Source organism: Mesocricetus auratus, unplaced genomic scaffold, assembly GCF_017639785.1.
Source record: "Mesocricetus auratus isolate SY011 unplaced genomic scaffold, BCM_Maur_2.0 Super-Scaffold_100010, whole genome shotgun sequence".
NCBI lineage: Eukaryota > Metazoa > Chordata > Mammalia > Rodentia > Cricetidae > Mesocricetus > Mesocricetus auratus.
Genome location: NW_024429194.1, coordinates 29,278,855 through 29,301,609, shown reverse-complemented (window position 1 = coordinate 29,301,609; position 22,755 = coordinate 29,278,855). Strand labels below are relative to the sequence as shown.

Below are 22,755 nucleotides of genomic sequence, written 5' to 3'. Positions count from 1 at the left end.
AGATGATGCCGGTAACTTGCCCAGAGCACACGGGATGCCAAGTGTAACACAAACATAGATATGCCCTGTGCTATGTCCAGAGCAAACGGAACAAACACAAATAAAGCAGCATGGTAACAAGCAAGGGAGATTTTATTATATGCATGTTCTCAGGAAAAAAAAAAATAAACCCAACAAAAAAAGCTCCACAAAAACGAACCCACAAATAGAACGAAAAAAATTTTCCAGCCTCTCTGGGATACACAGGACACATTATTATAGGGAAACATAGCTGTACAAGGACAAATTGGATTACTTAATGTCACCTTTTGTTTTCCAAGTCAAAAAGGGCTACAGAAACACTTTAAATTGTTCTCTGATAGAAATTTTGCTACATAATTAAACTTCAACTTACTCAAGAGTTACTGTATAGTAAACTGCAGAAAACAGATAAGACATTCAATACTTTGCTCACAATTAACAATTAAGCATTAGACACTTTTAGAAATTAGCATGTATTACTTATTTGTTAAGCCTCCCATTTATAATGAGCAGATCATTTTCATTAATAGCAGCTGGATTCTTGTCATTGAGGAGATATCAATAGTACTTTCATGAAACACTGATTTTCAAAAATATCTTCTTGGGTCTGAGTTGCTATTTTATTTATTGTGTATTTGGGTTGGTTGTGACAGTTTAATAAATATAGATGCTAACAAAATGAATCATTGTGAGGGAGAACAAAGTGACAGACTCTAGAGCAAGTGTTTGTTGATGTCCTCTAGGCAGCAAGTGAAGTACAGGACATAGTAAACAGTTACAACCTAGTGAATAAAAAGTGGTTTCTACCAATGTACAGGCCTATTGCTATCACTGGGACCATCTAGTATAGGACCATTGAAGAACATGTTGAGAGTAAAGACTTGCATCACTTTATTACACACTAGATCTAAGGTCAAGGCTCTTCTCTAGCATTCTGTACTGCTTGACCCTTGTTTGTACAAATTAGCTCGAGAATTCTGGGATGGAAAAGACGGTAGCTGTTACTTGAGGAACTATCTTAAGAGACCCATTTTGCAACAGAGTCCAAATAAGGCAAAAAGCATGAGTCTTACTGTGCCTTCCTCATGTGACCAGCCAGTAAACTTGAGGATATAATTTTCACCCTCTATAAGAAATATGACCCCATTTGCTACCTGACGTGACACACAGGAAAAGCCTGACACGAACACTTTTGAAAGAAGTGATCACAGACCCAAGTGAGGAGCAAACTGCATTCAAACAGTCTGCATTCCTTCCTAAGGTCCCCTGCCCTAATTCTTCCTTAAATATAAATGTCTTCTTTGATTCCTAGCGGCCCCTTAGAAAGCTCAAACCAACCTCATGCTCTCTATGCTGCACAGGCTTTAATACCAAGAAGCTTTCAAACTAAAAAAGCTTGAAAAGTATATTCAGTTCAAGCTACCACAGATGTCCAAAAGTCACATTTTACAGACATTTTAAGGAAAACAAAACCACACAGGGCTCGGCACTGTTCCACAGGGCAATGACTCCATCATGTTCTAGTTCCCTTGGCATAAGCAGAACCAAGGACTGAACTAAAGTAAGCAGGAGAACGTTCTACATTGTGGTTTCAAAGCTTCACTCAGTCTCTTTCCAAAGCACGTTAGCAATACCTATCTTCTAGAGTATAAGCAGAACCTAGTGAAGGGTCACCAGTTAAGGCGCCATGACAAGAATTCAAAGGGGGCGACAGAACCCTTTGGTACTTCTTCTGAAGACAAAGAGCTCTCAGTGCAAGGCTGGGGCCCGGAACGGCTGACTGCATTTCCTTTCCTCATTGTTTGTGTCATGGCCACTGGGGCACCCTGATTTTACTGCCTGTGGTAAACTTTCCCTCTCTGTAAGCCATGTTAATAAAACCTATTTAGTCCCTTAGGCCAAACGGCCCTGCGCTTGATGTAATTCAACACAGAACAACATCGAGATTTTTAGTCCATACCCATTAGCCAGAGTCACAGAGATGCTGTGGCCCTTCATTATTCAGCCTTTTCCAGCTCCCACACTTCTGCTGGAATAGTTCATGTGCTACTGTTAACACAAATGTACGGAGACATCTGAACAGTCTCTGCAGACTTTCCATCCTGCTTCTGCTCCTCACCCGGCAATCTGGTGAAAATGCATTTTGTACATCAGTTTTCCCAAATATGAGACGTGTTTACAAGTTAGGGATTACTACACAAGACTTGACTGATAATTTTAGCAATCAGCCACCAATTTCTTCCTATGAAACATGAACAACAACTAGTCACAACTACAACATAATACACTATAAAAGCTTCAGAGTACTTTTTTCTAAGGGGCATAAATTGCTACTGTATCACAGGGGCTGTTTTTGGGACTGCAGACAAATGTATCTGTTAGCAGGACTGGCTGTTGCATGGACCAGGCTGATGGCATTCATCACCACCATGCTGGTAGCTGGGTTTGCCATGGGTCATGACTAGCAATGAGGAAAAACATGTCAGGAGGCTTTTACAACAGCACCATAAAAAGGCTTTGTCCACAGAGCAGGTCTGGGAGAAGGGGGCAAATGTGGGCTGAGGTTCACCCATGGGACACTGGCTGGGAGAGAGACAACTGCAGTGAGCCACATCCAAGAGCAGATATGGCTCAACCTGATGGGAAGAGGTACCTGGAAGTTGTGTATCAGCAACTCACTGTGGAGAACATTCACGAACGGCCAGCCTGTAGGGAGGAAGCTCGGGGTTCTTACACCCTACCAACTCCCCTGAAGAAGGAGACAACCCTTCCTCCAACTCCTACTTGGATAGCAGAGGATCCTCAGGGGCCTCCAAGGACCCTCTCAGTAGACTCCATGTGTGCTCACAGGTTTGCGTTCTAAGCATTCACCTTTTTTGTTAAAAATTTCCCCTCTGAAACCTTCATTTGATGGATTAATCCTCTTACCCATTGGTTCAATGTTCTTGAGGCAGTTTTGCTGAGGAAATACCATTCCTTAGGAGACCATTATGAACAGACCTTTTAGGTGTTAGTCCCCACAGATAATTTCCACAAGTACCCCAAAACATACTTTTTATATATATTTTTCTTTTTAAAAATGTTGATTTGTTGCTTAGGTGGTTACTGTCCATTTACATGACAGTGGCTGTTGAGCTACATGAAAGGGTTTTGTTTCATGGAGGTCGCTGTGCATACGCCAAGTGTAGCTGATATCCAGGATCAGTGTGGAGAAAATCCAGTTGCCAGACTGCAGCCCACCACAGGAGTCATATCCCATATCTACAAGGGAAGCACACAGAGAAGGCACACTTACCATCATGGGGTCTCATCTTAAGAGTCAGCATTGACAGACTTGCCTTTTTTGGCTAGAGAAACCTCCTTAAGACTTATACACAAGCAAAGCAATATAGTTCACTAACTACACTGAAAACAAAACAAAACCACTTCTAAGTAGCATCTTGAAACCTGAAAACAATATAGTAATGTTTTACTATAATGTCTAAGAAAATAAAATATTTCACAACTCAACTAAGTATACAATAGTTATTTTCAACTTCTGTTTGTGATCTAGAGTTTAATTTAAAAAAACATGTGATTATTTCTCACAAATAGGAGAGGATGTACAGGAACATTAGCCAAGAAGAAAGGAAAGGCTGTCTGTAGACAAGGATTGGCAAAGACCCAAGCCAGATGGGAGGGAAACCTTGAGGCCAGTTCAGAACCCACAGAACCTGAGAGGCACCTGGACATCACCATCATGACCAAACATCCCCTTCAAGATGTAGGAAATCACAAATGTCTGCTCAGTCACTCGGGACTTTGAGCAGTAGTCAGCTGGTTCTAAAAAGCAAAGGCAACTGGCAATGGCTTTAGAAATGTCTTGAAGCCCATTCACACCTTAAGGATGGCTCTCTCTCAAGTGAGATGCTACCAGGCCAGCTTACCTTTACAACACGATCTGTTCCACAGGTCACCATCAGTCCCCTTGCAATGTCCATGGACATATGGGAAATGTTATGTTTTCCTTCATGAAATGTTGCTAGAGAAGTCCGACTAACAAAGAGAAAGGATCAATGAAATGTACTGACCGAACCCAGAGCTAAAAGAGAAGTGATCCTTTAGTAAGATAGGATGTTAACATTAACTTCAAAAAAATAGCAACGGTTTTACAATTAAAAGAGTACAGAAAAATAATAGCAAGGCTGTCTGTACAAAAGGTTTCATAAGGCCTGAGTATAGCTCAATGGTAGAAGGTGTGCCTAGAATTAGGCTCTGGTTCCAGTGCCAGAACCTCAAAGAGGTGGAGAAGGGGTTAATATACTCAGTCTAAAAATAACTGGTTGTTTTCATTGGAAAGACTGGCATATGAACATAAAAAAACATGAGCCTATAACACGAAAAAAGAATAGCTCTGGTGGAGACTGGGCAAAATTCATTAGTAAGAAATGCCCCTGAACCTCTGCCAACTGGATGAGCCATGAGGCAGCACTCAGCTCTGTAGTCAATAGCATCACTCTCTCCCATTAATTTACTGACCATCATGAGCAGGGACGCAGGCCTCTGCTGCTGCAGCCATGGCTCCAGGAGAAAGGAAAGACAGTGGTGACTTTTCTCCTAAAGGATCTACTCATATCAGGGCATGTCTGGTGAAGTTATTTAATATTTGAAGAAAGACACAGATCTTTATAGTCTTCTTTGTAACTAAATTTGTATGAGGGGACAAAGGTCAGCTAGCTCAACCACTGCTGTCTCCTTACACAAGAACATGTCTCTACACTGAGCCCTCTGAAATAGGCCCCAGTAGCTAGACTACTCCTAGCCACCCCCACGGTACTCAAAAAACAAACAAACAAAGCAAAAAAACTGTTCCAGACAGTGGAGCAGCTTGAGATAAACACTAGTAGCCCCAAAGTCACAAGCCTCGTGCAGGAGCTTCTCTTCAACAAAGGTTTACAAGGAATAGCAAGATGGTTTGGCAAGTTATGGCATTTTTCCTACCAGTTTGGTTCTTAGGAACCATATGGTGAAAGGAGAGATTCTTAGGAACCATATGGTGGAAGCTGTCCTCGAACCTTCACACCCAAGCTGTGACACACACATGCCCAACCCATGAATAAAACAAATGTAATTAAAAACAAACAAACAGAAATGGTTTATGACACTCCGAAGAGATAAGCACATGGGTAGAAATCTAGACCCTTCCTCAGGCTGCTCACATTCAGATGCCCATCAAACGGAGGGGGGTGGGACACAGTAAGACAGACAGCAGCAGGGACTCACTCTTCATCTTTGATGGAGTCATAACAGGAATCACAAACTCGGACCTGGAACTCGAAGCCCATGACTGGGTAACTGGATCTCTTGCTGCTGCACTTCCCGCAGACGGCCTGCCCACATTTTCTGCAGTGATGCTTCCAAGGTGGAGGGAGACAGGAGTTAGCTTTGATTCACAGGAAATAGGGCCAAGGAGGAATACACTTGTTACACCCCCAACATTCCCTGTATCATCAGATGACACTCATACACTCAAGTTTATCAAATGGCAAGGGTTTCCAAAAATAAAACAGCAAAAAAACCTTCCTTGCTTGCTAGACAACAGCTGGGTCTGTTGTTTCACAGTGCCTGGTCTACAATAAGCAGCAACATTCAAACCAAACTCAAGCTCTTTTAGGAACTCAATCGCTGGAGATTCTGGGGAGGAAAATCTATTCCTCCATTAAAGTAAGTTTTAAATAATCCATACCAGGGAATAATGTTCTTTTTGCCCTTTCAAAGTCTGATTCAGGAAATAAGCCTCCAGAACATTCCAAAACAACTCCTTCATTATTACTGACCATAACAGATTTTAACCACTAACCCTTCAGTGGCCATTTCTCTCTCTCCTATTATTAATGCATAACAGTAAAGTTCACCCCTCAGTGTTTTCTTCAGAAGGAATACTTCACCAACAATAATGTACTATTTACAACACAAGCATCCTGCAGACTTGGCCTTTTCAGTGTTTCAGGGTGGTAAGAAATAAAAGAGGCCCAGCATAGGCTGCCAGTCCAGACAGGGCCTTGGGGGCAGTTCTTTGCGTGAAAGCAAGGCAATGTTAGTAACACACACAAACGCTAGGCTAATCCCTCATCACCAGCACTCTCACTTAGCTGCCCAAATTCACATTCGGCCTGAGTGAGCGACCACCTTCGAGGCAGTGCAGGAATGCATTCCATTGCAGGATTTAGGCATGTTTCTTAATATAAAAAAGTGTAAGAGAGATTTGGGAAAGTCTCAATGAAGATGTTCCAGGAATATTTATACTGGCACAACCCAGAATGAACTGATGCTAATCAGAGCTAGTCAGAGGGTCGGAGAGTGCCCTGGGGAGGGCTGTTACTTACCTGTTAATGACAGCTTAAGGCTATCACTGAACTTCTTCATTTTTCTAATTTTATTCCTGGCTAGTATGAAATGCTGATTTTAGTAGAAAACAGTGCCAAATGCAAGCAATTTCCAGTTTCACAACAGATTCTGCAGCTTCTCTGGGCATCCCTAGCTTTCCAATGCAGGATAAGCAGAGGAGCAGTTAGGGAAGGGGTCTCATCAGCCCCAGGACAGGCTATGCTCATTATCAGTCACACGGCAGTGATATAAAACAGCAGAGGAATTGACCATATTTGTAAGAACATAGTATGATTTTCTAAACCTTCAAATTAACGATAAGAATGAGGAGATGCAAAACCCTTACAGGATGAGTAAACACAGCTACTGACCTGTCTCAACCCCAGCGTCTTCGTGTCCCACATTTGCTTTATGTTCCAGAAGAAGGGCTGCTCACACTTCTGACAGGAATCACTTTCCAACCACTGGGGAGCCTAGGGACAGTACAGAGTTCAGATGTCAGTACAGACTTCTAGAACTTTCTAGAGTTAATATTTCTTTAATTTCCACAATGTTCTTTAGCTGAGGTTGCCATGGCCAATACCATGGTATGGAGATTTTTGTTGTTGTTGCTGTTTGTATGCTTGGTTGGTTTTAGGAGACAATCTCACTATATAGTCTGACCGGCCTGGAACTTGTAGGAAACCTCCTGCCTCAGCCTCTCAAGTGCTACAATCATAGGTGTATACCACCACACCTGACTCATGCTTGTATTTTGACTAATCATGACAATTTTATCAATGCTTATAGAGTGTTCAAATTGTAACCTACAAATAAAGAGAATAATTTGAATCTTTAATGATTGTCTTACATATTTCTTTTTTATGCTAAAGTTATCTATATTCAATTGAATAAAAGCCCATATCTTGCACAACCTGAACTACCTCTTGGAAATGTTTATAGGCCACTTTACAATAGGTGAACAAAATAGAAACTTCTAGTTGTTCTATGTGGGTATCACGGCACACAGACTCACCACCCCTCCCATCCTGCCCAACCCTCAGGAACAGGTCCACTCCTCATATGAATCCTGTGCCCTCACTAAACTGTGAATTCTGGTATTCCCTTCCCCCACACTGACCAAGGGGCACGTTACCATCACATACTGCCACTTGCCACACAGCCCTTCTCAGTGATGTTTTGTGGGGTCTCAAAACATGGTACTGGAGAATGACAGCTAAGCTCCGGCCTCAGAGAGTCATGGATTAAGACTGAGCACAAGGGAAGAAAACATATGCCTCTAATACCTTGAGATAGCAAACTATAATCAGTGCAGAAACAGACATGTGTTTTAGAACAAATTTTAATACTAGAAAATCCGTAATTTCATTTTCTTAATAGTAAGAATACTGCGAAGTTGGCATTAAACCCTGAGTTATTGTGAGCCACTTGGCTCTGTGAGTATTGTCTGAGGAGAAAAAAGGTTGTTTGCACTGAGAAGAACTAAGCAGAGCCCAGGACAATGTTGAGTGCTTGCCGGGGATGGAAGCAACCCTCGTTGATCCCCAGCACTGAAGAAGATGGTGTGGTGGTGCATGCCTCTATTCCAGTGCTCAGGCAGTGAAGCCAAGGAAGACCCAGAAGTCAAGGTCATGCTTAGGCTACACAGACTCTCAGGCTGGTGTGGGTCACACAGGACCCTGACTCAAGAAAGAGAGCACAACGAGGGGAGATGGTGAGTCAGGGCCTAGCACCCACACCAGGCAAACGCTCTACCATCCTCAGCTCAGAAGAGAGGTTATTAACTAAGCATTATGATTGGTCTATCTCTTCTCTACATCCTGGTTCCATCTTAATCTCAACAAAGAGAATGCAAGAATAATCCTGCTTTATTGCGGCCACTAGCTGCTACGGATACCTACAGTGTTACACATTCTAAAGTCTGCTTGCTTACACATTCCCCAAAACTACTGTTACTTGTACATACTTCATATACTCACTTCCAAAAAGGAACAGCCCTGATTACAATCTGGCAGGGAAGCAAATGTGCTGCTCTATTCTGGGAGGGGGCTGCTGGCCACGCAGAGCTAACAGCCATGTAGGGCTAGAACGGTCCAGTCAGTATGGACAGGTGACCTCCAGAGACACTCTGGATGAGCAGTGCGGACTGGAGAACCATGCTTTTTCCTCTGGTCCCTGGCTAAGGAAAACCTCTCTAAGGACTCTCTACAGATACCTGACAGGGTCAGACCTCACAGACAGCAGGCTGCTCACCTCTGCACTGCATTTCCTTAGTCAGAAAAAATGAGTACCTACTGAAAGTAATTTCTCCTTTGATATAATTTGCCTTCCTCCCTCTTCCAGAGATGACTAACAGGAAGCCATCTCTGCCACACAGGAAGCACCTTGACAGACAGGACTATATTTTTCTTTTCCTACATGTACAATGGCAGCTCACAATTATGTCATTTGAAGGAGGGGTGCTGCTCCCACTTTCTTACTGCATTTTCTGAAAGACTGTACAAAGGAAAAGAAAGGTGTGTTGAAATGGGAGTGGTTAAACCCCTGAGATAATCCCAACAGTCATCCCCGGTTATACAGGAAATGCATCCTCCCTCTCATATATCCATAACAATGGACCAAGAACCCAGGAAACAGAACAGCACAGCAGCTGCTCTTGGTGCACACAGTCAGTGGCTGACGGAACACAGAGCACAGTCCTAATGGACCTTTGCAAACGAAGAACTATCATGGAGCAACACAGAGCTGATGCTGAATATGTTACATGATACACCACTCCAAGACTTACCAAAAGATTTTTAGAATGTGTAAAACCAGGAGTTAAAAGCTGCCATATAAGCAGAGTTTCCTGTTTGGCTTGCCACACAAGGCTGCCAGGAAACCTAGCAATTAGAACGCCTCTGTATTGGGCACCACATCTTATCAGCTATGGGACAGTCTGTTTTCTTCAACTTGGCCACATGTTTCTTGTGGGTGGGAAGCTGAAAACGAGTCTGTCACTACTGTTTCCTGTAGACTGAAGCCCCTGATTAGTACTTATGGGACACACTAATCTAAAGTGTATTCAGTGACAATGGCGGGACACACTAATCTAAAGTGTATTCAGTGACAATGGCGGAACACACTAATCTAAAGTGTATTCAGTGACAATGGCGGAACACACTAATCTAAAGTGTATTCAGTGACAATGGCGGGACACACTAATCTAAAGTGTATTCAGTGACAATGGCGGAACACACTAATCTAAAGTGTATTCAGTGACAATGGCGGGACACACTAATCTAAAGTGTATTCAGTGACAATGGCGGGACACACTAATCTAAAGTGTATTCAGTGACAATGGCGGGACACACTAATCTAAAGTGTATTCAGTGACAATGGCGGAACACACTAATCTAAAGTGTATTCAGTGACAATGGCGGAACACACTAATCTAAAGTGTATTCAGTGACAATGGCGGAACACACTAATCTAAAGTGTATTCAGTGACAATGGCGGGACACACTAATCTAAAGTGTATTCAGTGACAATGGCGGGACACACTAATCTAAAGTGTATTCAGTGACAATGGCGGGACACACTAATCTAAAGTGTATTCAGTGACAATGGCGGGTATTATAAGGCAATACAAAGCGGAGCCATGCATAGAAGCTTGGAGGCGGGGAATCACAATGGATTAACATGGCACATGCAACGATGGCATACAGAGCACACTGAACTGCACAATGATCTATAGGACAGTACAAGGAACACGTGTGACATCATGTAAGACAATACCTGTTACAATGCACTATCAAAAAAAAATCACCAGGACTGGGGAGATGGCCCGGTGAGTAAGAGCCTTGCTGCCTTGCTGTACAAGCATGAGGACCTGAATTCAGATCCCCAGAATTCTCATAGATGCTGCACAGAGTTACACATCTGTAACTCCAGTGAGGGCTGGTCATCAAAGAGACAGGATTGCTTGCACTTGCTGCCTAGTCAGGCTAGCCAAAAACCATGAGTGCCAGGTTCAGTGAGAGTCATATCTCAAGGAAACAGCAGGGCACAAGCAAGCACACAAACACACGCACACTCTCTCATGTGAACACACAATTTAAAAACCACATAACACTGAAACAACCTTTACCCTGTGTTTCCCCTAAGTCGCCAGACTGTAAGGCCACTCTGTAAGTGCTTGGTGAACCCTTCTGAAGTGGAACTGTCTTGACTGCCCATCAACCTTCTTTGGAATCCACTTTTGCAAGACCCAGATGCCACTGAGTGAAGACGGACTGTTCTAGCAGAGATGAGCAGGAAACCTTGCCTGGAAAGCATCTGATGACAGCTATGAAAAGCCTATGGATATAGACATCCCTCTAGCAGAATCTATTTTCAGACCTTTGCGTGGGATGAGTAATTGAAGAACCACATGATGACAAGGTCACTGCAGTGTCTCTTAAAAGAATGATAGAGAGACTGAGCCAACAGTTAAAGACGTTACAGAAATGGAGGAGGGCTGCCGGGCGTTGGTGGCGCACGCCTTTAATCCTAGCACTTGGGAGGCAGAGGCAGGCGGATCTCTGTGAGTTCGAGGCCAGCCTGGTCTACAAGAGTTAGTTCCAGGACAGCCTCCAAAGCCACAGAGAAACCCTATCTCGAAAAACCAAAAAAAAAAAAAAAGAAAAAGAAATGGAGGAGGGCTTAGACCTCATCTCAGGGATTGATTTCACTGGGTAGAAGAGAAAACAGACATCCAGAGATTAAAACATTTACCTAAACAAGGTCTCACACCTAGTTAGTGGCTCAATGAAATTTAAAAATCAAGTTGCCTAAAGAGAAAACTGCAGTTGCATGGACTCAGTGGAAGACAGTGCAAGCAAAGCAAAGGCAGAGAACAGAGGCACAGCTTCCCCGGGATCACAGCCACCTAGCTCTATCCTGTGACATTCTTCTCAGCGCTCCAAACCGAAATGTTCCAGAGCCCCATGAATACTTCAGAAGGCCTCCATGGGTTCAAATCCCTGGATGAGCTAGAAGGCTGCTGGCTGATATTCAACCTACATGCTGCCCATCTGTTTGTACCGCTCATCAGTGCCAGAAAGTGTCACCCAGTACAGGTCACGACACAGCAGTGAGGCCTGGAGAGACGGCTGAGTCAGCAAGATGCTCCCTGTGAGTGCACATCACAGGCACTTACATAAAAAGACCGGCAAGGTGGTATACGCCTGCCATCCCAGCCCTGGGGAGGCAGGGACAGGGGATTCCTGGGGCTTGCTGGCCAGGCTAGTCAAATCATGAGCACCAGACTTGGTGTCTCCAACACTAAGATGGAAGAAGCTACAAAGAAGAAGCTACCCAGTTTTGACTCCTACCTTCACATGCATGTGAGACCTGCACCCGTGTACACATACATGAACACAACATACATATCATACGTATATACACACTATAAATAAGTTAATTTAAAACATCTGGAACGGTGAGAAAGACAGGGTGGTGCATAACTTCCCACAGCCAGAGAAGGGATCTCCTCGGACCAGCCTGCCATGTGCCTGCTTCTTACCTCTTCTCTGCTAACATCCATGTTCCACACTGCAATCCCACCATCTGAGGAGCAGGAGACAAGCTGCCTCGTGAGCTGCAGGTAGCACAGTGACTGTACTCTGTCACTGCAAATGGAACACAAGTCACATGTCAACACAGAAAAGCTCAGAAACTTTTCCCTGGAGCTCAGCACTCTCCCCTCCTTCCATTACTCGGTACTATTTTATAACTGTTTGTTTGATGTGGTGATAAGGACTTTATGATGAACATCAGATCATGTTCTCTACAAAATAAATGCTCCTCCTTTTGAATCTGACATTTAAACTGCAACTCAGAGATGGGTAAGAGCGACAGTTGATTGAGTCCCTCACCATAATCTCTCTTTCAAATGGTTTATTTACCTTCTCAAAAACAAAATAGAATGTGACTCTCTTAGTGGAAAGCAGTTCATACGGAAAATTAGAGAAATCACTAGGGCCATGAACAGCCACCTGCACATGCTCCCACAGGTGCCTCACATGCACACATGGGTACAACTCTGCCCTCTTCCTGAAGACTCTCGAATACGGATGCCAGGCAAACAATCTCCTGACCTGGTAACTTCTGTACCTAACCTTTTCCTGGCTAAATTTCAACTTGACTGTAGTTACTGTCAACAGCTATGGCCTGACTAGCAACAAAGAAGAAAGGAACACGTGGTGTAGGAGTTAAGGAGGTGATCCTGTTCAAAGGCTAGAAGACAAGCCCTAAGTATTACAATGTCAGAGCTTAAGTGAGTATGGCTGCAGGTCCACCTGTCACTTTTTAATGAGATATATTTTATGGAGTAGACTGGTATTTTAACACACACGATCTGCCATGGTCAAAGCTGTTGCCTCCAGTCTCTGGCCCATCATGCTTTAAGTAGGTATTTCAACAGGGCCACTCCTTAAGAGAAAAGGGAGGGGGCCTCTTTAGACTAATGAGGGAGAACACCTCATACTCCATTTTCTTTTTACTCAGGAGTGGCAGAAGCACTTAAAATGAAGACAGGACAGAATGCCAGTGCCCTCCCATCCTGCCTCAGACCCCTAATCCCAAATGGTCACATACTGGTGGCCCTGAAGGAGAAGTGTGCGGCCTTTCCTTCCCCCGATGTCCCACATGATGATGCTGTTGTCAGATGCTCCTGAGAAGAGTAACCGTTGAATGGGGTCCCACCAAAGGCAGGCGATACTACCTAGGTATGTGAGAGAGGGGTCCAACAGAACTCAGCATCAGATCACATTGTGCGATTGTGGAAGACCCAGCTACCAGCTGAGCCTTTGAGTAACACATCTACCTTTGTCATACAAAGGGTCATTCACATCCTCATGAGTCATGAAGAAAACATTGCAAATCCATTATCCAAACTTGGAAGATAAGAGTGACTGTGAGTCACACAGCTTTGAATACAAAGGGTTTAAAAGTTTTTTTCTTAGCCTCCAAAACAATACAGAGAAACCCTGTCTCGAAAAAAAAAAAGTTTTTCCTTGTAGGCACCTCAACAGTCTCTTGTTAGCCATCCTTATTGCTTAAACATCCTTGATGAATGGGGAAAAGGTTCTGTGTATCTGCTCACTCTCAGGGACTTCCTGAAACTTGTGAGTTGTTTGCTTCCTGCATCTTAAATGAGCCTTCCTTCTATGTTCTAGTGTTCATTGGTCATGACCCATGTGAAGGTGGACTTTCAGTGATACAGCTGCCTTTGAATTATCCCTGTTCCTATAAGTAACCCGTCATCCATATTCTTGTGAGTAACCCCAATAAATTCATTGGTTCACCAAAAAAAAGTTTTTCCTTGTTCTGTACCATTAATTTAAATAATACCTGTAGTTTACTGTGAGTGTTTTTATATAAGATACAAATGTAGGTTATTCCAGACTCATGAGACTTTACAGACATTTACCCGAGGATTCTTTTATCTGTGAAAATTAAATTAAAGCCTCAAGAAAAAAAGTGGTGCAGGTATATGAAATAAATATACCAAAGAAGTTCAGAAAAAAAAATCCAACCCTTATATTTCACATTCTGTAATAGCTAGTTTATCAAATTGAATGTCCTTGGGGAAATCTTTTTGTTTCTAGAGCTATCTCTTCCAGAGGTGTCTTCCACTGTTACTATTGGCCTAGGAAACAGCTACTAAGCTACTAAGAAACAGTAACACAGAACCAGTGACACACTAACAATTCTCCTGGAGGCACACAGAAACTAATGAGGTCACCTTCACAAATGAGTAAGAAAAGTCAGTTTCTCATATGAGCCTTCTCAAAACAAGAGTGAAAACAAAACAAAAAAGTACTTGGAAAATGAGCTTCAGGCTCCATTTTTTTTTTTTTTTTTTTTGTCATGGATTCTGTTGAGTCCCATGCCCCTCACGTGTCAGGTTAATGGCCTAAACCACAGATAAACGTGGTCTGACAGGAAAAGCATAAAAATTCTGCTTCCAGAAGATCCAGCTTCATTAGGAGCCTTGCTTCTCTGCAACAGCTACTCATTTTCTTTTTCACCTTTTCCCCAGAGTCCCTGATCTTGAACAGTCTATTTCATCTAAACAACTTAGAGAGAAAGTGTTAGATACATCCAACTTGTTGCCTAGCTACCATATTAAATAAACTATTGATCCTCTCAACAAAATTTCAGTTCTTTAGTCTAAACTAGAGACCTCAAAGTTCCAATCTGTAACTCATATAGAAATGGGATCCAGTCATCTGTATCAAAACACTGCATTTCAGCTCAGTGGTCAATGAAATCAACTTATCACTTACATGTACATAAAAAGTTTACAAGATTCAGCCAATAGAATTTTACATTCCTCCACTGAGCTCCACCACCACAATACACTACAGAAACAGGGTATTTTATCTAATGATATACTCTCCCAAGTCATTACCCAGCACATGGATGACAAAGTATGAGACTGACCAGCCCATGGAGTTCCTCTAATTGTACCATTCTTGAAACTAACAAAACAATAACAGTAATGAGGATTCTTCCAAAGGTTTGTTTAAAAGAAATGGTCTGGGGATGGAGGTGTAGGTCAGTGGTAAGAGTTCTGTTTGACACATAGCAGGGTTCAAAACCAGTACTGCACCCTGTCCCTGAAGAGTTATTATGGAAACAATAACTTTAAAAGATTATTGGGTATGGTGGCTCACAACTCTAAATCCAGTACTTAGGAAGCTAATGGACAAGGATTATTAGGAGCTGAGGCCAGCCTAAGCTGCACATTAAGTTTCAGGACAGCCAGGGCTAGCATCACAACCACTTCGAAGAGCCATCAATCAATCAAAAAGCAAACAAGGTAAGCAAAGCGAAGCATCCCTTGAGCAATTCAGGCAGGATTTCTGATGTATGAAACTGAACATCCCAACTGACACTTGGTTTTCTTTTGAATCCCATCAAACTGAAAGCTGGCTGGTCACAAGGAGGGGACCACTCCCAAAATCACAGAGCTGAAGACCGACTTTGGATGGCGAGCCTACCTTCATGTCCCTTGAGGGTCGTGATAACTGAACAGGTGTTCTGCTCCAGCTTCAGCAGGGTGATCTGTCCCGAGTAATCGCCCACAAAAGCATGCTGAGTATCCATATCATACCTGAGAAGCAGTCAAGGACAGGTAACAGGACCCAACTCAGCACACTCCCACAGAGCAAGCATACCAGCGATAGACAAAGGCTTAACATGGAACTCAGGTATTCTACGACAAGAACCACAAACCTGAAATCAGGACATCAAAGACAATGAGTAAATGGGTGACAGGTGCACACTGAAAGAGCAGCCAGATTCGTAAGGAGAGCTAGCATCCAGTCAACAGGCATTATATTGAGGGCAACAGCGGAGGAACCAGCATTAAAAAAACAAACAAAAAACAAACAAAACAACTATGATAGCTGGTAGAGATGACAGGTAGTTACAATCAAGTTGTAATAAAACATTAAAGAATAAAATTGATAAATAATGAAAACAATTTGAGCACACACACACACACACACACACACACATACACACATACACACTGGAACTCTGAAAATGCAGGACACAGACTCATCGTCCTTAACCAAAATAATCTAGCTTTAAATGAAGACAATGGCTTACTTCAACTTGCAGAGGGTAGTTCCATAACCCAGACATTCGCTATCTGTGCTGGTAATCTTAAAGCAGATTAACTACCGGTGATAACTCAATCCTGTCTCACTGTGTAACCACAGGCATTTGTAGAAAAGCGGCATTGTATACAAAACAGCCGAGTGACTGCTAGTGTTCTAGAACATACGGTCAGGAGAACTATAAGCCAGACCATGATGATGATTTTGTGTTGTGTTCTGCAAAGTCATTATGAGAGCTCTCATTCATACAGAAAAGCTCAGTTAGAATACTTTCCCTTGATGGAGTCTAAACTGTAAAGTACTGTGTTAAAGGTTTATTTTAAACAACTCATGTTATGCATTCAGTTGTAACAAATATTTAAAAAGCAATTTTTCTTTTTTTTTGTGGGAGAGGTGTACCATGGCATCATGAACTATTTTAGGATGCTGTCTGCTGTTTATGGTCTTCATCTTGTCATCACTTGTGCACTGCACACAGCAACAGAGGTCCCCTGAAGCAGAGGTGACCTGTGTGTAAAACAAATTCCATAGGGCTGCAAGTTAAAGCCAGGAATGTTATCATCTGGGGAATCCGAGGCACATATGAGAGTACTGTAAGAATCAAAGGCCCTTTCATATTCATTAAAAAAAAAAACTTATTAAGGGAAGTTTTGTATAAAGTTCCTGGCAACCCACTTATTAAGCCCAGGGTAAGGTGAAGTTTTCCATTTTGTAATGAAAGGAAAAGGGTGAGTTTGCATAAACAGGGCTCAACAAGTTCATAGTAAAAAAAAAATGACCACCCTTCACAGAGAATATATTTATGTCATTATTTTTAACAGGCATGCTTTATACCAAAGAAAAGCAGACACAGAAATTCTTGGATTTGAAGTTAAATCCACAGGAATCACTCTGTCTTCAGAAGAACTAATAATTCAACTCCAAATTAAACAGTGAGGTGAGAGGTTCTGGGAAGGAGTGGCTGGGCACTCTGAAGGATACTGCAAGCAAGAAGCCCAGGACGCGAAGAAGTGACGGCTAAGCATGTTCCCACTGCGTGTGCACATCCAGCTCACACACTTGTCATGGCCCGTGCTGATCACCCACTCGGCGGCCGAGCTGAAGATGATAGCAGACACGCGGTTCTGATGGGCTGCAGGAGACAAACGGAGGTCAGTGCCCGCCAGGACGCAGGGCTGTTTTCTGAACCCCTCCCCACACTGGGTGAGAGCTAAGGCTCAACTTGCAGTGTACAGGCGCGATCCCAGTAGACTTCAGACAATCTGCTGCTCCCCATTCCCCACGCACTGCACAGGATCTCACCAAAGCCCTGGGCCACCACCACACAAGGAAGGCTGTCAGAAGCCAGGAAACACGAAAGAGCCATGCTCTAGAAGGATTCCAATTAACAGAAAACAAGATCTTTTTTTATTATCTGTCTGTCTGTGTTCAAAGGAACATTTTTATCTTTGCCTAAAGACCTCGCTATGCTGTCTGTATGGACAGTTGCAGATTTTCCTCAACAGAGCGGAGATGTTTGTAAGTGCAGGTTACTTCACCATTGCTCATGTCTTTCCTGCCATGCTAGATGGACTTCATCATCACTCAAGTCCTTCCTGCCAAGACAGATGGACTCCACCATTGCTCAAGCCTTTCCTGCCAAGACAGATGGACCCTCAAACTTAAGACAATATAAACCCTTCTTTCCTCTCTTAATTTTCTTTTTGTGGTCTTTGGTCAGAACAACCAGAAAAGTCACCAATACACCTGGCTAGTATCTTTTGTACTTATCTAATAGACAATATATCCATTTTAAAGCAATCAATAAGATTTTTTTAATACTGGCATTGCATACAAGAACAAATGCAATTTTGTGAAATTTAAAAAGGTATCTTTTACGGAATGGTTTTGTATATAATTTTTATTATTATTTATAAAGACAGAGCATAGGTGAAGCCCTCTGAAATAGTAGCTGAGAAAGGAGGAAGTTTTGCTATCACTTAACCTCTGAAATGTTTCAAGTTGATTTTGGCCTCCCCAAGGCGTGGCATGACTCTGCTTCATCAGGCACATGACTGCACACAGTAGATTCTAGTAAATGCTCAAGGTGATGAATAAAGTCAAAGGCCAGTCAGAGAGAAAGCTGCCATTGTCCTCAGGTGTGTGAGCCACTCGAGACCTGAGTGGATCGGAGTGTCAGTGGGATGGTCATGCACACAGACTGCAAGGGGGCTATGTAAAAATTACATGCTCGTCAAGTCAGGCAGTGGTAGTGCACACCTTTAAACCCAGCACTTGGGAGGCAGAGGCAGGAGGGTCTCTGGGAGTTCAGGCCAGCCTGGTCTAAAGAGCAAGTGCCAGGACAGGTTTCAAATCTACACAGAGAAACCCTGTCTCAAAAAACAAAACTAAGCAAAATAAACAAATTACATGCTCCCTGAAAGTCCCAAAACTTCATGGGTGTCAGTCATACATTCAAGGAAAACGAATCCCATATGGTGACTGAATGGGCTTTTTGTTTCACGTTGTTAATGATATTTCTAATTTCCTCAAACACAGGGTGCATATTAATTTCAGATACAAAAACTGAGGAACGTGACTTTTATTCATAGAATACAATTTATAATTAAAAGATGAATTTGCTCTGTCTAACTCCAAACACTTTTTCCCACTAAGGCTGTGGCTGTCAAACTGAGGTAAGACAAGGTTTATCCCAGCTCATGGTAAAGACCTCAGAATGACAGTCAATTACTTTTCTCAGGAAGTTATCTCATTTGTAGGCTTAGATCCTTTTTACTACTGTAACTTTTCAGTATTTTCTTTTAGGAAAGGATGGTGACGCCTGTTAACGCTTATCCTGCTTTGCTCATGGTTTCTAGGTTCTCCCTTGTGACAAAATTAAAAATGTGGCAAACTCTACTCAGTCTTCCACATGGTTCTCTAGATGTCATTAAGTCACCAATGAAATGTAAACTCTAGAAAAAACTACAAAATTATGCTATATATAATCCACAGAGAACTCTGAAAACTTAAATACCAATCTTATAAAATGTGTATTTCACAGATGTCCCAAAGTACACCTTTTAACTCAGTTACAACATACTGCAACTCCCTGGGAATGAGACACAAACCACAAGGGATGTTCAGGGAAGACAAATGACCAACACTAAATAAAGCTGAAGTCATTTTCAAATTGTGAACATTTCTATCAAACTGGTATCAAATAAATAAGGCAGCAATGTTAGGAAGATCCAGCAAGAGGGCACCTCACTCACTCGCTGGTCATAGAGCTGCAAGATCTGCATTTTTGTTTAGGAGGCAGTTTGCAAAAATAGATCTCGAGCATTAAAATAACATTTTAGTGTTTGACCTGGCTATTCTGCTTGTAGGAATTTGTCCTAAGTAGAAGTCATCAATATTAACCATCTAGAGTCTCAATGTCACAGTCATGAACACACACAGTTATACACATAACTATGAAATACACCTACAGATGTGCATGTACACACAACCACACACATGTATATTGTACTGTATGTTAGTCAAAAACTGGAAGCAGTGCACATCTGCTTTTAGTAACAGAAGAATAGTGAAATTAAATATTGTACACTTACCCAATATACAAAAATTTAAATGCAGGAAGCAGGGAAGGATGATAAGTAACTTACTATTTTCTCATATAACTGGTGCACTAAAATGGAAACGTTAATGTGGAAACCTACCTTTAATCATAGCAGAGGACACTCTAGCTTTATGTGTGTGTATCTAAATATGTACACATGCAAGAGTGTGTGTCATTACCTGGATAGGTCTTGATAAAATTCATTTTATTAAAATCTTCAGAAACGTGAAATTCCTAAAAGCAAGCATACGTAATAAAAAAGACAGTTACAGTTCTTTAAACAACAGGAGCTCAGCTTGAAAAATGAATCAAAGTCCAAAAAAATGCTTGTCATGAGACATGGCATTCAAGATGAGCTACGGAGGTGATTGTTCCTCCCAGCAAACCTGTCCTTGGGCCATCATTCCTTTAAGGAGGAATCAAACAGCTAGAATAAAGAAAGCACTGCCAGCCAGCTCTGCACTTATGCTTCCTCCACAAGCCAGTCTTGCTCTAACTGTGACATTTTGTTCATTCTGCCCCTTTGGCTATGCACAACTAAGTTAATAAACTCCTCAAGACAACATATAAGGAGCAAATGTGAAAGACCTGTTGTCAACATTGTTGATGGCTTACAGGAAAGAGATGGCAATGACTTGGCAATTTAATGAGGAAAATATGCATGTTGTGTGTATAAACATACCCTCTAAAACACAAATTTTAGAGACTGTGGAATGTCTTTTGATATTCTTATAATTTCCATATAACAAGGAGGGGAAAAAAAGCGCACACGTTTGTAATGAAAAGAATCAATACAAGTCAAAAAAAAATATGCACTAGTTAAGAACCCTACCGATCAGTGTTAAATTGTTAGGGTGCTATGTAATGCAGACATTATAAACTGCAGACTGATTCAGAGTGACAAAAACACACATAAAGAATAGAGACGTGCCATCCTCCATCTGGCTTTGCTGGGTACCAAAGTTCATCAGCACTGTAAATGAGAATCTAGACAAAGCAGCCAACCCAGAGATCAATTGCTGACTATGGATGAATTAGATTTTCACTCTCCCTTTCTGTGGGAGCCAGCACTTTCACACGTTGTAACTACAGCCTCTTCGGCAACCAAAACGCAGAGAGGAAAGCCTCGGAAGATGTACACACTGCCACCTGGAGAAGGTGCTTGCAGCTTACACTTGAGGGTTTATCTTACATGAGTGTGCGCATCATCACCATATCCCCTCAAAGTCTTTGGAAGGAAAGGGACAGAACTTTGCCAATTGTTGCTACTGTGTGCAGAGTCGTCCTTGCCACTTACCAATGCTTTACGAACGACAGGGCAGCAGCCCATCCTCCCTTTTGGCTCTTTCTTCTCAGCCCTTACACATAATCAAAGCATTTTACATTAAAGGGCAAGTCAACTAAAACAACAATGAAGACCTGTGACCTACCCAGGACTCTTTTTTAGTCCGCCTTCTCAGCAAAGCCTTTTTTTTTTTTTTAATGCTCAGTCCTTACTGGCTTAGCCACCCTCAGGCTTTCTCATCATGGTCCCTTCTCCTACCACTGTGCTCCAGGGTTCTGTGTCTGCAAGGAGAGTGTGCTCCCTCCTACCCCTGGCTGCATTCTTTTATATCCATCTATCCATTCATCCACCCATCCACCCACCCACCCACCCACCCATCCACCCACCCATCCACCCACCCACCCACCCACCCATCCATCCATCCATCCATCCATCCATCCATCCATCCATCCATCCATCCATCCATCCATAATTTTTTAGCTAGAATGTAAAATACTAGATAATCTTTAGGAAATTTTCAAACTTTGGGACACTATGTCTTAATGGTTCTCCCTTCTCCACCATTTCTCCACCCCACTGTCACCTATGACCTCCCTTGTCGCACCCCATCCTTAGACTCTTTTGTCTTTCCTTTGTGTCTTCCTGCCTGCCCATCCTTCTTCTAGCTTCTTAAGCTTTACTCACTCTTACATCTGTTTATACATAAGCACAGGCTACCTTCTTGGCACAGTCTGATCTCAGCCTCTGTTGCCCTTGTTTTCTGAATCTCACCACCTCCCTGCTCCCTTCTCCGATTGCCACCCAAAGCTTTTCCTTTCTCAGGAAATGGCACCACAGCCCACTTAGTTCAAGCCCCAAATCTGGTATCACCTAACATCTTCATTTGTCCTCTCAAACTGAACCCACAGCAAACACACCAGGAAGCATCCTAAGTCATTCACTCCGTCCACTTCTGAGGCCATTGTCCTTGATCCCAGATTCCTGGTTGCTACAGCAACTTGACTTTCCTTTGCATTCTTGTTACTTTCCAATTCAGTATCCATGGGGCTAGTTGTTTAAGAATATCGTCAGGCAAAAGAACATAGGTGGTTCCTATAATCCTATCACTCTAGAAGGATGAGGTGGAAGAGCGTAGGTTTGAGGCCAGTGGGGGCTACACAGTAGGCTCCAGGGCCAGCCTGAGCACTATAATGAAATCCTATCTGAAAGAGGTAGAGGAAGGTATGAATTACATCATATCAGTTGCCTGTCAAAACCTTTTGCTAGCTTCTCACTAAATTTACCATAAAATGTGAAAATTTACCCACAGGCCTTGCAAGATCTGGTCCCTGGCCACGTCTCAGTTATGCCTAGGTCCTTTGTCTATCATTCAGTACCACCCAGCCAAGATACCCTCATCCAACATAGACCTGTGCCTCCTCAAGTCTTCACTAAGCTTCCACCTCTGGAAACTCTGCTGTGACAAGGGTGCCAAGTAAATACAATGGGAAAAGAAAATACAACTGGTACTGGAATAACTTTTGAGTATCCACAGGCAAAAGAATAAGTGTGAAACCAGCCCTCAGCCATCTACAGAAATTAACTAATAATGGGGCCAAGATCTAAATATGAAAGCTAACCTGCAAAGCTCTGAGAAGAAAAGAGAAGTATGACAGGATTAGGCACATTCGGAGTGATACGGCCACAGATTAATTTTCTCCTGTGAAAACAGGAGAAATGACCTGGAGCCGGGTTATTAAAAGTTTCTTAGATATTGTAGTCAAAGTACAAGCAACAACAACAAAAAAGAGAAGAAACTGGACTTTACAAAACTTAAAAATGATTGAAAA

The 22,755-nt window shown here is 42.5% G+C and overlaps 1 protein-coding gene across 1 annotated transcript in view; it reads right to left on the bottom strand.

The window, feature by feature from the left end:
• Positions 1 to 114: 114 nt before the first annotated feature.
• Wdfy1 (WD repeat and FYVE domain containing 1) overlaps positions 115 to 22,755 on the bottom strand; it is a 45,338-nt gene continuing 22,697 nt past the window's right edge. Inside the window, exons 4-12 of the mRNA XM_005082506.4 lie at positions 19,821 to 19,875; positions 17,022 to 17,172; positions 15,417 to 15,529; positions 13,006 to 13,132; positions 11,933 to 12,038; positions 6,759 to 6,860; positions 5,284 to 5,414; positions 3,948 to 4,056; positions 115 to 3,282 (exon numbers count right to left, since the gene is read on the bottom strand). Coding sequence (XP_005082563.1) covers positions 3,223 to 3,282; positions 3,948 to 4,056; positions 5,284 to 5,414; positions 6,759 to 6,860; positions 11,933 to 12,038; positions 13,006 to 13,132; positions 15,417 to 15,529; positions 17,022 to 17,172; positions 19,821 to 19,875 — 954 coding nt within the window. The 3' untranslated portion in view covers positions 115 to 3,222. The remainder of the gene's footprint in view (positions 3,283 to 3,947; positions 4,057 to 5,283; positions 5,415 to 6,758; positions 6,861 to 11,932; positions 12,039 to 13,005; positions 13,133 to 15,416; positions 15,530 to 17,021; positions 17,173 to 19,820; positions 19,876 to 22,755) is intronic.